Source organism: Beta vulgaris, chromosome 2 (assembly GCF_026745355.1).
Source record: "Beta vulgaris subsp. vulgaris cultivar EL10 chromosome 2, EL10.2, whole genome shotgun sequence".
In the NCBI taxonomy this organism is placed as follows: domain Eukaryota; kingdom Viridiplantae; phylum Streptophyta; class Magnoliopsida; order Caryophyllales; family Amaranthaceae; genus Beta; species Beta vulgaris.
In genome coordinates, this window is record NC_079203.1 from 30,738,839 (window position 1) to 30,753,793 (window position 14,955).

The 14,955-nt window shown below is 37.1% G+C and overlaps 2 protein-coding genes and 1 non-coding gene across 3 annotated transcripts; 1 reads left to right on the top strand and 2 right to left on the bottom strand.

Annotated features, from left to right (window-relative positions):
• Window positions 1–215: 215 nt before the first annotated feature.
• LOC104886993 (uncharacterized) lies at window positions 216–3,965 on the bottom strand. The gene is made up of 3 exons (XM_057392950.1): window positions 3,336–3,965; window positions 875–3,237; window positions 216–786 (listed from the first exon to the last, which is right to left on the bottom strand). The coding sequence occupies exons 1-3, from the start codon at window positions 3,963–3,965 to the stop codon at window positions 216–218; spliced, it is 3,564 nt and encodes a 1,187-aa protein (XP_057248933.1).
• Window positions 3,966–6,794: 2,829 nt separating this feature from the next.
• On the top strand, window positions 6,795–9,813 carry LOC104886976 (actin-depolymerizing factor 4). Its single transcript, XM_010671547.4, has 3 exons — window positions 6,795–6,987; window positions 8,938–9,203; window positions 9,295–9,813. The coding sequence occupies exons 1-3, from the start codon at window positions 6,985–6,987 to the stop codon at window positions 9,443–9,445; spliced, it is 420 nt and encodes a 139-aa protein (XP_010669849.1). The 5' UTR covers window positions 6,795–6,984; the 3' UTR covers window positions 9,446–9,813.
• A 5,009-nt stretch (window positions 9,814–14,822) lies between these two features.
• TRNAA-AGC (transfer RNA alanine (anticodon AGC)) lies at window positions 14,823–14,895 on the bottom strand. The gene has a single exon. It is a non-coding gene; the product is annotated as a tRNA-Ala (tRNA).
• Between the last annotated feature and the right edge of the window lie 60 nt (window positions 14,896–14,955).

A 14,955-nucleotide genomic window follows, 5' to 3' on the forward strand; every position in this document is an offset into this window, starting at 1 on the left:
GCTAATGATCTCGCTAGCTATCTCATATTAGTAGTATTCTTTTTTACACCTTCTAAGTTACTCTTATGTTCTCCTAATGTGAACAAAGAATTTATCCCATAAGAAAACACAAATATAAGGACTTTCTTTTATCTTTCCTTCCATAGTTCTTTTTTTTTTTTTTTTTTTTGGACATCGGGAAAACGTACATTCAAAAGTAATTTAACAAAAAGCAATTAAAGACGAAGTAACGGTACATGTCCCTGTCTGACACGTGTTGCCAGATCGTGAGCCTTTTGAACCTGTGAACGAGCGACCTTGGTAATTCTACACCATACAAATTGCTGGCCGATCAAGCGAATATCACCGAGTGTCCAAGTGATCGAAATGGGAGATGTCAGTGGTTTTAATAAGCTTAGGACGATAATTTCGGAATCTGTGTGCAGGTAGAGTTTTTGATAACCTTGACCTTGTGCCCAAAGCAAGGCCTGAAGACATGCCTTAGCTTCTGTGAGGAGAGCAGAGTCTGCATGAATACAAGAGCCTTCTCCTATCTGAATCTGATTGTTAACATTTTCAGCAACCCAAGCAATGCCAGCCAAGGTCGAATTAGAAACCCACGACCCATCAACTTGAATTTGTAGTTGTGGAATCCCGCAAAAAGAAGAACCAAAATGTGCCATAAGAAATCCTGGTGGTCCAGGTCCTTCGTCGATAATTGTATGAGAAAACATCGGCCTAGCCAGGAATGTTAGATGTTGCTGCCTGACTTGTTGTGTAAGGACATTTAAGCTATCACCATCAGGCCTGATGTTGTTAAAAACCAAATTATTCCGACACTGCCAGATTGTCCACAGTGTGGCGATTAAAACCGGAATACGATCCCCCCAAATACCCATCCATACGATAAAGATATAAAATCCATGCAACAAGCCATTCTCTGAAGGGAACGTAACTAACTGAGTTAGAAATAATACCCAACTGACTGGTCCGCCAGGCTGTAGTAGCTAGGGGGCACATTCTGAATAGATGTTGGCAGGTCTCAGATTCCAGCGCACAACAAGGGCATTCACTCGGGACTGACAGCCCCCGAGCTGAAAGATTAGCAACTGTTGCTAAACTGTTATGCCAAAGTTTCCATAGAAAAATCTTCCACTTAGGCATGATGCGCAATCCCCATAAAATCCGAAAAAATTTCGAATTTAGAGGAGGTGTCATGCTACAGATGTCAATTTGTCGCGATAGAAAATAGTAGCCAGACTTAGTGGTGTATTTACCCGAAGCTGTGTGAGGCCAATACGGGATGTCACACTGAGTTGCCAGGCTTGGCAATTCTAACCCTCGGATAGCCCCTATCGTCTCTGGAGTGAATAGAGAATGAAGTCTGGGAATATTCCAACCTTGCTGATCCTGTAAGATGAGGGACCCAACAGTGACAGAAGTTGCTGTTCGTAGTGTAATCTGATCACGGTATATCGGTATTTGACCATTGACCCATCGATTCTGACCTGCCCGTAGAGTTGAGTTGGACCCAATTTTCCAAGCATAATTATCAAGAAGGATCTTTTCAGCCTGATTTAAACTCCGCGCTCCCCAAGAGCTCTGGCCTTTTAAGGAATGTAACATAGAAATATGCGAATGAATATGTAGGGGAGTTGATGCAAAGACTTGGCTGACAAGTAACTTCGAATTCCGATGAATACGCCAGACTTTTTTTATCAGTAAGGCACGATTGTGAACCATAACACTACGTAGTCCGAGTCCCCCAGCACCTTTAGGCATATTCAAAATGTCCTTCCGGCGCCAGGCAATTCCTTTCCCTGATGGTTTAGCCCAGAAAAATCTCGATACCATGGCATCCACCTTATTAGCAATGGTTGTAGGAAGCAAAAACACAAAGAGGATGTGAGCAATTGAAGCAATGAGAACCGAGTTGATAAGGATCACCTTGCCAGCTTGTGATAAGGGGGTATGACTCCATGCAGTAATACGTTGTGAGATTTTATCCAGTAAATAAGTGAAATGCTGAGTCTTTTTCCTCTGAATGTCCACTGGTGTACCAAGATATGTTCCCATAGAACTTGTAGCCTCCAGCTTGAGAATACTTTTATACTCAGTAAGCATCCCTTGAGGAATATTAGGGCTAAATTTCACATATGACTTGGTGAGACTTAGCATTTGACCCGATATCATGCAGAAACGTGCGAGAAGTCTTGAAACTTTCGTACAAGAATTAGTAGTAGCCTTAAAGAAAAGAACAGCATCATCAGCAAAAAAAAGATGGGAAATAGGAGGTGCATACCTGTGTGCTTTAATACCGTCAAATTGCCGAATATCCGTGGCTTGTGTTAGCATACGGGACAAGATATCCATACAGAACAAAAACAAGTATGGGGAAATAGGATCCCCCTGCCTTAGACCATAGTGAGGAGTGAAGGCCTCTGAGACCTGTCCATTGACCAAAATTCGATATGTGACAATAGAGATGCATTGTTGAATCAATCGTAACCAATGTTCAGGAAACCCATATGCTCTGAGAACACTTAAAAGAAACACCCAGTTAACACGATCATAGGCCTTATTCATGTCTAGTTTAAGGCCGGAAAGATGAACATTCCCGCGACGATGTTTATTGATGACGTGAGTGAGCTCATGACTAATCAAAATGTTGTCGTCCATATGACGTCCCGGAATAAAGGCACTTTGATATTCACTGATCAGGTCCTGTAGCAGTGGCCGTAACCGATTTACCAAACATTTTGACGCACATTTGTAAATTGTATTGCATAAACTAATCGGCCGAAATTGCGTAACCTTTTCAGGATTAGGACCTTTAGGTAGTAAGACAATAAGCGATTGGTTCCATTCCCGCAAAATAAATCCCGTGGTAAGAAAGCGACTAACCGCCTGGAATATCGGTACCCCTAGCAGGTCCCAATGAGTTTTAAAAAATTCTGCTGTAGAACTGTCTAACCCTGGAGACTTGGCATTCCCAATTCCAAACATGGCATCATGAACTTCTAATTCTGAAAAAGGAAGAAGGAGTTGTTGTTGCTGGATAGCAGAAAGTTGTGGAAGATTTAGTTCCCGTAGCAATAATCCAATATTTTCGTCATATGCTGGATCAGGCTCCGTAGAAGTGGAAGGCGTGTAAGCGTTTTTAAAGTGTCGCAGGATTTCAGTAGAAATAGCATGAACATCGTCAGTCCAATCACCCTCCGCAGTTTTGAGGAGATAAATGAATGTCGAACGTTGTTTCTGCTTTCTTTGTTAAAAAAGAACTTAGTAGAGAGTTCGCCGTCCTGAAGAAACTTATCCTTAGAGCGTTGCGACCAGTAAGTATGAGCCAAACTAGCCTTATGCAGTAACTGTTGTCTTTGGCTCATGAAAGCATTTCCTTGCTGAAGATTATCAATAGGCTCAGCATAAGTAGTTAATTGTTCAGAAATGTCCTTCCAATCAATACCCCAAACTACCTTGTGATCCAAACACCAGCGCTTAATATCTTGACGTAATAAGGAAAGATGTTTGGTAAAACAGTACATAGAAGATACTGCGATGGGGTTTTGCCAAACAGATGTTATAAGACTCGGAATGTCTGAATGTGTAAGGCACCAATTTTCAAACTGGTATGGCCGCCGCCGAGGAGTATATGGTGGCGCTGTCTGGTAAAATATTGCTAAGTGATCAGAATGTAGGATTGGAAAATGTTTGACGTAACTAAGTGGATATTTGTCTAACCATGCTGGCGACCCATATGTACGATCAAGACGTTCTAGAATCAAGTCTGACCCTTCTCGGTTATTTGTCCAAGTAAACCGAGGTCCCACAAAAGGAATATCTTGTAATTCTAAATCATGTTTCCAATTAGTAAAATCCTCCCATCCCCTAATAGTAACATCTCCACCTAATTTATCCTCGTAATGATCAATAATGAGGAAATCTGGATAGGGAGATAGTAATTGGAAAAGGTGATCCCACAACATTGGGCGGAGTTGATGACTCGGTTCCCCGTACAAGAACAAAACGTACCATATCATTCCATTATTACCAGAGATTTTACAAAAAAATGTTACACATAGAACTAAGTACAGTCACATCGTAAGAGCCCAACAAAAAACAACCCTCCTCCACTAGCACCTACAGCATCAACTCCTACTACACTACGTGGCTAGTACTATGAAGCAAACCCTGTACATGATGCACTGTAGATTTCGTTTCCTGCAAAAACAAAAACATTGGACGTACGGTAGATGTCAACCAGAGTATATACGGAATTATCGGAGCGTCCCTGGACGTCAAACCCCGACAATTGAGCGAGAGGATATTCATGGATAAGGTGGTGACTGGTCTGGGTCAGTCACTACCCTAGGAGAGTCATCTGACAACTTCACCGTCAATGAAAAACGACGATCCATCTTATCAGCTTCAGTGTGATGTAGGGTGGACTCATCATTGTTACCTTTCATGCGCTTGAAAATCCATTTCCCCGCTGGAAGTGGTGGTGAAGTTGCTGCATTGCGCTTTTTGGAAACTTTTGAAGTAACTTCATCACCAGGTTCAACTCCCATTGATCGTGCCATGGCCACATTAGTCAATGCCTTAGCCTGAAACCCAGTTGGTGCAAGTGGAGAAGCAAGATTAAATCCACCTTTAGTTTCCCATTGTGCAAGACGTTGTCTTTACTACTTTTGCTTGCTGAACTAGAGTCCCCTATCAGTTCATCCACCCCATCAATAGAGTAACTGCGAATATGGCGTTTCCGACCACATAGGTCACCCTCTTGGCCGAACGAACGCGGTGGTCGAATAGGGCCCCATGCACTAGGCCCAGGTTCATTTGGCACAGGTGGTTGATTCCAAGTCCACCCTTGTTCTACCAAAGCCTCAAGAGTTCCATTACCATGTATATCACTCCAAGTACCAGTAGGACTAGTAATAATATGCTGAGGGTCTCCCCCATCCACGCCATCATCCTTACGCGCATCTGGACTAGGCTCCTTGCTAACAAATGCTGCGCGAAAGGTTGTTAATTGGGGGTCTTGTGGTAATGCCCAAGTGTCTACGAAAAGGTCGTGGCCCCCGAGATGAACCCCCGACCCCTGCATGAGTACTCGGCGGGGAGCCCCCAACCATCGTCGAAGGAACTCGTTGCACCCTTGTTTGAATTTCCGGACTACGAACCGTCCCACAAGTGAAAACATCCACACCAACACGCCTCCTCGAAAAAGCCACCACTTATTGTGGGGTAGTGTCCCTGTTAACACTTTCTACAGAACCCTAGAAAAGGTCGTAGGTGGATTTGTATGTGCATCGGATTCACGGCCTGAAGGATTATTTGGTTGTGAAGGAAGGTTAGGTGGTTCAGGCGAAGGTTCCTGTAAACCTGGGGAAACAAAGTTACGTGGCTCATCCTCCGAACTAGAATCTACCATATGGACCTCGACGTGCCTTTCATCAAACATATAAGGATCATTTTCCGGAACAAACCTTGCCAAATTTACACGAGCATTGCGATAAATAAATCGATCGGGTAATCCTCTGAGAATATTTGTGTAAAGAGGAGTCTCAATAGGGCCAAACATTAAAGTCATCCCGTCATGCTCAAACTCCGAAAACCTTCGATGGATGAGATGATGAGCATCATAGGCGGACATGGGACACCTAGCAGTATGATGCCCTACACACCCACATTGCTTACAAAATTTGAAAACCCCTTCATACCTAAAATACACCCACACCACTTCACCATCATCTAAGGGCAAGAAACAACCCGAAATAAGTGGACGGGATAGATCAACTAATATTTTTGCACGAAGAAAAGCTTCCCTAGATAACCCAGGCCCCGTATCCTCCACAAAATCCACCACACCCACATGTGAGAGTATACGCGAAGTCCATTCATGCTCGAGAAAGCGCCATGGCAGGTTATGAACTCTCACCCAAAGAGTGGCTAAATTAAAGTTTATGGTAGAAGGCACCTGATTAGCCGAACTAGAACGAAAGGTAAGGATCTTACCATCAATAACAGTGGTGTGACAATCCAGTAGCGCATCACGGTCGCGTTGGTCTTGGCACTCAAAAATGAAGTAATCACCTGTTCGAAGCACCCTAATAGAGCCTCGAGTTACCCAGTGATTATTCACTATATTAGTGATGAAGCTCGTATTAGGTGGAGCATAGTCGAAAAACTGCCCAACAACTGAGTGATTCCACTCAATATTAGGCAACCGCGGTGGTTGGGACGGTGGTTGTGGAACGAAAACACCCATGCGTTTATGTATGGAACGAATGGGAAGATTTTCAGTTTGAGTTGTTTGGGTATCAGAACTCATTTTAAGGTTATATATATAGGTTTGCAAGTAAAAACAACAGTAAAATATGGTGCAGTGAATTTTGGGATTTGGGTGAGTAAGTAATAAAGAACACTGAGTATTTGAAGCGAAAACGAAGAAAGAACCTGGATGAGAATTATCGTGCACCGCCACGAAGACAAACCTGAGTCATGCAAGCTGCCAGGTGTTGAGCACCGAGTCCAGAAAATGAGAAAAAGCGGCGTGGAAGACCGTAGAACCCTTTCAGCGAAGGAATGTAATCCAGCTGGCTGAAGCTCACAATTCTTAGTGAGAGACGCTCTCAAATTTAGTGAGAGAAAGTTTTTTTGGGTTGTTTTTGACTAATTCTCCTTCCATAGTTCCATGCTAACTAAACATTGGAAAATTTAATTGATTCTACTCAAAAAAAAAAAAATCTTTCATTTCTTTTCTTTCATAGTCCATACGAGCTGTAAAGGAAATAGAGAAGAATTTTTTTTTGGAAAAACATCAAAGAAAAATTAAAAACCCCACTTTCTCTTCAGAAAAAAACACACTCCATTTTATACATTCGTTCTCTCTCTTAATCAAAGCCCTAGATTCTCTCGATCGCTCTTACCCACCCCTTCGCTTTCTCTCTCTCTCTCGTTTTCCCACTCTCGCAGGTGCTGCTACTACTTCACTCAGCAAAAATGGTAAAATTTTTCTCTCTCCTCTTTTTTTTTTTTTAAAGTGTTTTCTTAGCTACTTCGCTCTTTTTGTGCAGAGAGATTGAATCTAGGAATTTTCTTTTTTATGAAATTATGCTCTTGTTTTCCGATTTTCGATGTTCGATCTGGAATTTCTTTCTGAGAATTATGTCCTGGATTTATTAGGAAATTGTTCAATTTCTTTGTGGATTTGATCTCATCTCCTTTTTCTTGTTTTTTGCTTTTTTTTTCTGATCAATTTTGCTATATTTTCTGATCTGATCTTTTATATGGCCGAATTCTTCGTATTTACTGATTGTATATAAATTTTCTTTTTACGATTATTTTCATTGTTGCAAAATTGAGTTTGGGATCGATATTATTATTTGCACTGATATAATAGAGGATTCCGTTAATATTTGTGGCTTTTTGTATGTTTGATGAAATTGATTTTGAATATGATGATATTGGAGTGATTACAGCAATTGAGGCTCTGTTATTTATATGATTGAATCGTGTTGGTTCGAAATGTCTAGCTCTGGTAGCAAGAGTTTTATTCTGAGCAAGCTTGAATGAATATGATTAACGGTTTGATTAGATGAAGTGAACATGATAAAGTTCGGAGTTTCCTGATGATGGATTGGAGGTTCAGAATTTTCAGTCAGATATTATGTTTGATAATTATTCTCGTGTTCGGATTTGAGGAATCTATAGGGTGTATGTGTAGTTGATGAAGAGTTACATGTAAACTATTAAGTTCCAATATAAGGTACTTCATAGAACAGAAGTATCCAAATGCTTATATGTGTCTATGCAATACTGCCATCTTAAGGATCACACGCTCGGAGGTTTACAGTTTGTTTGGATAACAACATAGGAAGGAAAGGAAAGAGGAGGAAGGAGATGGGGAAGGTGGAGCTTGGTTTTCCTTCCAAATCTTTGTTCATTGCCTGCTGACACTAGTTATAGTTGATGGTGAAGAATTCACTAACATTAATAAACTATCTATGTGATTATTCATATATGAGGCCACAATATTTCTTTCCGTCATGCTGATAATATCTTGTTTATTTGTGATGTTTGTTTTCACTAATTGAAGTGGAGTAGGTTCTTAATAATCCTCAATTCCATTGGAAGATTCCAGGATTTTATTGGACAAATTGAGTAAAAGACAAAGGAGGAAGCTTTAGTATTACGCTTTTACTGAAAAGCTATTGGTGTAGTGAAGTGAAAACCCATGTAGCATGGAATGGTTGTGATATTGGAAACAAAAACGTTTTAGTATTGGAGAAACCTCAAGTCACAACCATTTTCGGGCTTTGTTAGCATATAAATGGTCGGGGTTTTACAAATGAAAATAATTCAAAAACTGTTGCACAATCTAGTTAGTGATAGAGGAGTTTCAATGATCCATGTCTATGACTATCAATATGTTATATTGAATCATTTTCTTTCTTTAATTACCTTTTGTTTACCGAATCAAGAGTGAATTTAAAGCTTTCAACTTAGTTTTTCAATGCTTTTGTGACTCATGTGATGGTAGCCAATATCTCTGATTTTCTTTGCAGATATGAAAGAGTGAACAAATTCACTTAATTACTTTAGTAAAAGAAGCGCTTGCTATAATATTATGAAACCTCAGTCAACAGCTGCTAAATTATTAATTATGTGTGTTTTCATCTTGGACTCTCTTTCGCATTTTTTATTTGAGCAGTACCACTTTTTGCTTTTTGTTTGAAGTCAGTTATAACTTGTGAGATTATACTTCTGTTCTTTATGATTGTCACAAATAGATTTTGCAAAATTAGGTTTGGAGAATGGCTGTTTTATGAAACATTTTATCCTTGGTCGTTGGAAAGTTGCTGCTATTCCTGTCCCTCTATCCTTATAGTTTATTGCTGTCATTATGGTATATCTTGCCATATGATTGTGATGTAAATTCACATGGTTGTATAGGCCAATGCTGCATCAGGAATGGCTGTTGATGATCAGTGCAAGCTCAAATTTTTAGAGTTGAAGACAAAAAGGACTTACCGGTTCATAATTTTTAAGATTGAAGAAAAGCAAAAGCAGGTAATAGTGGAAAAGGTTGGGGAGCCTTCTGAAAGCTATGAAGATTTCACTGCAAGCATTCCTGCTGATGAATGCAGATATGCTGTCTATGATTTTGATTTTGTGACTGCGGAGAATTGCCAAAAGAGCAGGATCTTTTTCATCGCATGGTAAATTCTTGTCAGCCATAGTATTGCACCTAGCACAGTGTTCATCCTGTGGTTTTAATTAACACCTTTTGTTGTTCCGTTGCGTTGTAAGGGCCCCTGACACAGCTAAGGTGAGAAGCAAGATGATATACGCGAGCTCCAAGGACAGGTTCAAGAGAGAGCTGGATGGTATTCAAGTTGAATTGCAAGCAACTGATCCTACTGAGATGGATTTGGATGTTATCAAAAGCCGTGCTGCATGATGCTCTCGCATGTTCAAGCTGGCCTTCGTTGAGTGTTTCCATACAGTCCACTTTACCTATGTTTAATTGTTAATACCTTGTTATGGAGCAATAGAACTTGCTTACATATAATATTTGATGGTTGTTGGAGTGTTATACTACTGATGATGTCTTGTTCTTTTGCTTCAGTAATTTCAAAAAGTACATTGATGTGTTATTTGTGGGATTTCAGTGGTGAGCCTAGCATCGATGAGTATGCTTTGGCTATGTATTCCTTTTCTGGGGTGAACATGTCCTTTTATTTGAGATGGAGTGCCCCTTTATGTATCACTAATCCTTGAAAACTTTTGGATGTTGCTCATATATGGGATCCTTTGGCATCTGTCTTATCATTTTGCGCAGATTCTATTTCCTGCGTAAGCTTCTTCAGCAAGCTTTTTCGTGTTCTTTTGAACGGATTAAATATATCGGTTTTGCACAGACTCTGGGGTAATTCTGTCATTTTGTAATATATCATGAATACGGTATGATGAGTCTTTAAAACAAGCTATGGCCTCTATTGTGAATGTATGTGTAATGTGTGGCATGTTCTTGGACAGTTTAGGAGCTTGTGTATAGAGGATTACTCTCTGTTTTGTTTAACGTGTGGTGACTTTCTTGAACGTGTTAAAAACTTAAAACTTCATGCATAGAATATTTGGTTGGGAGAGGAAAAGGAATATGATTAGTTAAAAAGGACCCCTAAATATTAAATTTCCCTACATGTTTTGTTTGGGCAAGGTGCTGGTTACAAAAGGTGAACCATATTTTTCTGTGTCCCATTTCAATCTATCTTTATTTGAACGTAACTATATGTGGCGGTAGATCCGGTTTACTTTCTCTCTCTTGGATTGACATTGATAAATATGGTCCCTTTCTCTTAGGCTGACAGGCGGCTACTAATCTTTCTCACTATCTCCCTCTGCTGTTTTAGTGGGGTGGTTTGGGTGGTCTCTTGATGGTTATAGCGGGGTATCGGACTATTGGACTATCAGAAGTGGTTGCTTTGGGTGGTTGGTTGGTTGGTTTCGGGGTGGTTGCGAGTGCTTGGTTGGAGTGTTGGGGTTAGTTTTGAATGGGTGGGAGTGGTTTTGAGATGGAACATTAGGGTTAGTTTTAAATAGGTGGGGGTGGTTTTGAGATGGCATGTTAGGCCTCCCAAGATCCTGAATTTCCTGTATGATGTTGCGAGAAGTTAGTTTATTAGTCGTAGAGTGTTGGGTATATGGATGATTCAGTTGAAAAAGAAACTTGATATTGGCTATATTACTAGAAAGTAGTGTTTTTGTTGTTAAAAACATTGACCTTCTTCTCTCTTAAACAAGATCAAAGTAACTTATAAACCCTCTCTACTCATTTTATATTTTATATTTTAAAGTTGTGGTCTCGTTTAGTGACTTATTCATACATTTCTCGTTTCTTTTAATTCTTTCTCATTTTGCCGTAGAATTCATAAACACTGTCTTTTATCATTCATTCCTTCTGAAATATTGCGTAAAAAGAAAATTACATTTTGGTTTAATTTTGCTCTAATATCCTTGGCAATCCCTTTCTTCTTCTTATCTCACTTACAAACTACTTAAACACTACAATGAAGCACTAATGATAGATTATCTGACTTTTCCACCTAGATGCACTGTGCCACTACCATTGCGCCAAGAAATCATCACCATCGAGGAGGCGGAGCTTCACCTACATGTATATTTTCAGTCCCCAATAACACCAATTATTGTTTTAAGGAGTGTTTTAATGAGAAGCAGGACAAATTTGGTTTGCAAATCCCTATTTATAGTTTTTGGCTTTGGTACTAGGATTAGGAAAGATTCTAAGAAAGGGTTTTATTACAATTAAAACACACGTCTCTTTAAATAATCAAATAGAAAGTCAATAAACTTTAACATCTATCTCTATTATATAAGGGAAGGGGGGAGCAATGGTGTCCTCTTTTGAAATGCCTATTTTGCCCTCCATCCCTTTCTAAATTACAAATTCACTTACTAATTAAAGGGAGCTTCAAACAAAAATGCCAAAAATATAATTATAACAATCATCACAAGTCAACTAAAATCATGAAATTGCATAATTTACGCTATGCAAATCACTAAAATGAGGAAACTTTAGAAAAACTTAAAAATTCACTTACAAACTACAACCTATGAAAAAATTGACTTGAAATCAAAGTGTTCACTTTCTTTACAATTTATGAAGTATTGTACTTAATTCAAAAATCAACTAAAAAATTATAATATTAGAAATCATAAATTCAATAAAATTTCTATTTTGTTCATAAAATTTAACTTTGAAAAGTTAAAAAAAAAAAAGAATGGCGAGAGACATAAGTGGCAGAAATTAAACCAATCAAAATTTGCAACAGAAAACAATTATACTTCATATGTTTAATGTTCAAATTTTGACTCTTTTGCCGAAGAAAATCGAGTTTATGTTTCGAAAAAAATTCAAGCACGCATCGCGTGCAATTCTAGTACTAATATATTAAAAGGCGTGCATAAGAACGTCTATGTGCCATGTGGCACTCTCTTCTAACACTCTAAGGCATATGCTCTATTTTCATGCCAAATGACCTCTCAAATAAAAAAAATAATGTTGTGTGGTTAGAAGGTATTGAACACATGACCTTTGAAAGGAAATTTGAGAGCTTAACCATTGATCCAACATAACATCTTTGATTAATATTTCAAAATAAAATATAATAAGGTTTTGTAATTATATCTCATTAAAAGACTATACAAGTAATTAGATATTTAACACATTAATGGTAATAATAAAAGACTATTGTGGTCAATTTTTTCCTCACAAGATAAAACTCTAAGAAAAGAAACAACCCGGAGCATCGCCCGGGACACTTACTACTCATTTTATAATTAGGAAACTCAATCAAATGACCTCTCAAATAAAAAAATAATGTTGTGTGGTTAGAAGGTACCGAACACGTGACCTTTGAAAGGAAATTTGAGAGCTTAACCATTGATCCAACATAACATCTTTGATTAATATTTCAAAATAAAATATAATAAGGTTTTGTAATTATATCTCATTAAAAGACTATACAAGTAATTAGATATTTAACACATTAATGGTAATAATAAAAGACTATTGTGGTCAATTTTTTCCTCACAAGATAAAACTCTAAGAAAAGAAACAACCCGGAGCATCGCCCGCGACACTTACTAGTTTAATAAATTAAACTTTGAGAAATTATAATTGGTACCATTGTACTTTGGGCTTTCCATTTGGTACCCAAATTTTGTTGGATTTTATATTATACCACCGTAGTTTGAACTTGTTTTTTACCGTAACATTATATTAAGCAAAACGTTAATTTTGGGGTTAAAAAAGGTTAGGAATTTGTCCAATTTTACCTACTTGAGGTTTTAGGAGTCATTTTTGTCATTAACGACCAAATTTAAGGTCCAAATTGCTAAAGACAAGTAGGCAGTTCACTTACATCCCTAGTCTCACCCACTAACAAAATTTGAAGATCCAAATCCACTAAAAAGGGATCTGAATTCACGATACTAATAGGGACTATTACTCAATGACATTTCTAGTCTCATCTAAGACATAATTCACTAATGACCTTCGTAAATCTATCATATTCCATCCATGTTCTTAATGATATTCAACTTTAGTGCCTTTTAGTTCTTCACTGATACCCTCTATTTTGCTCACTATTTTTAGGTATAATTTAGCTTAGGAATCACTAAGCGTAGTTGATAGCTGAAAAATTAATTTACAAAGTCCATATGTAATTTAGAATTGACTTTTTATTTGATGGTTGACCTCCTCAACAATATAATTACTTTTTTTTTTAAGGTAAGATGAAGGGGACTCATTTGAAAGAATAAGGGAAAATCCTCAAATGAGTCACATGAGGTTTGATCCCTATACTTCAGGGAATGAGGTGGAAAGCAATGCCACTACTCCACCACCTCAACCTCCTATGATACAATTACTTGTTATACTTGCGGTATTATTATACTCTCTCTGTATTTAGATAGATGTTGTATCTTGATTTGTACATTTACTGATATACAATTTTGCCTACTAATATTTCTAATTATCCAATACTGGAAAAATATAATAAAATAAAATAATAATTTAAAAATATACGTTGAGACTTATTCAACATCTCGTATGCTAATTGTAGACACATAATAGTACATTATTCACTTTTATAGTTATGTAGAAAAATATGGTCAAAATAGAGCTATTGAATATTATAAAATTCAAAGTGAAGAACTCAATTATTTGTGTTCTACCTGTTTGCGATGCAGTTATTTGTGTACTCGCGTATTATTATACTCCCTTCGTCTCTAATTGCACATTTTCCAGTGAACCTTTAACTATTGATATCTCTAATTATTCATGATTATTTTAAAATTTACGTGGAGAAAATTGAAAACATATGAAATAAAATAATAAAAATTCAAGCAATAATGTGATTTAAAACAATAAAACAATTATAGGAATATTTGCTTCTAATAATCCAAAGTTTTGTCCATCCGCAATTAATAATGCAAGCTTTTGATTATTCCTGAATAATTAATATCTGAATAATCAATATTTTGATTATTCCTTAATAATCAACATTTTGATTATTCCTAAATAATGCAACTTTTATACCCCATTTTCTTTGAGTAAGATAAAGCTGGATAAAACCTATAAAATAGGTAAGATGGTAAACAATTGGTGAGAAGGTTGTATATAAAGGTTGCTTAGAACCTATAAAAATAAAACAAATTACCACTTTTTAAAGTAAAATATGATATCTATTCAAAAAAATAAAAAGTAAAATATGATATTATCCCGCTCAAAGAAAATTTGGTATAAATGTTGCATTATTTAGAAATAAATAAAAAGGTTGCATTATTCAGAAATAATTGAAAAGGTTGCATTATTCAGAAATAATTGAAAAGGTTGCATTATTCAGAAATAATTGAAAAGGTTGCATTATTCAGAAATAATTGAAAAGGTTACATTATTATTTGCGAAAGGCCTTTGGTTACATGTTTAAGAAGCAATTATAATCATATTTTTCTCATTTTAACAAAAAAAAATAAAAAATAAAAAATAAAAAATAAATGAAGATGCCGGATAAAACTTAGGAAATAGGTAAACTTAAACACTTGACCGTGATCAATTGGTAAAAATGTGGCACATTAAGGTAAGGTTGCTTAGAACTTTAAAAAAACAATTACCATTTTCTAGTAAAATATTATTTTATCATACTTAACACTTAATGGTGAAATAGGTAAACTTAAACACTTGAATGTATAAAGTTGCTGAACTTTTTTTTTAAAACAATTACCATTTTCTAGTAAAATTTATTTAACAAAAATGGAGATGCGGGGTATCGATCCCCGTACCTCTCGCATGCTAAGCGAGCGCTCTACCATCTGAGCTACATCCCCAATGTTATTATGATTAGTTCTATATTTTTAAAAACTAAATTATATTTATATTTCCCTATG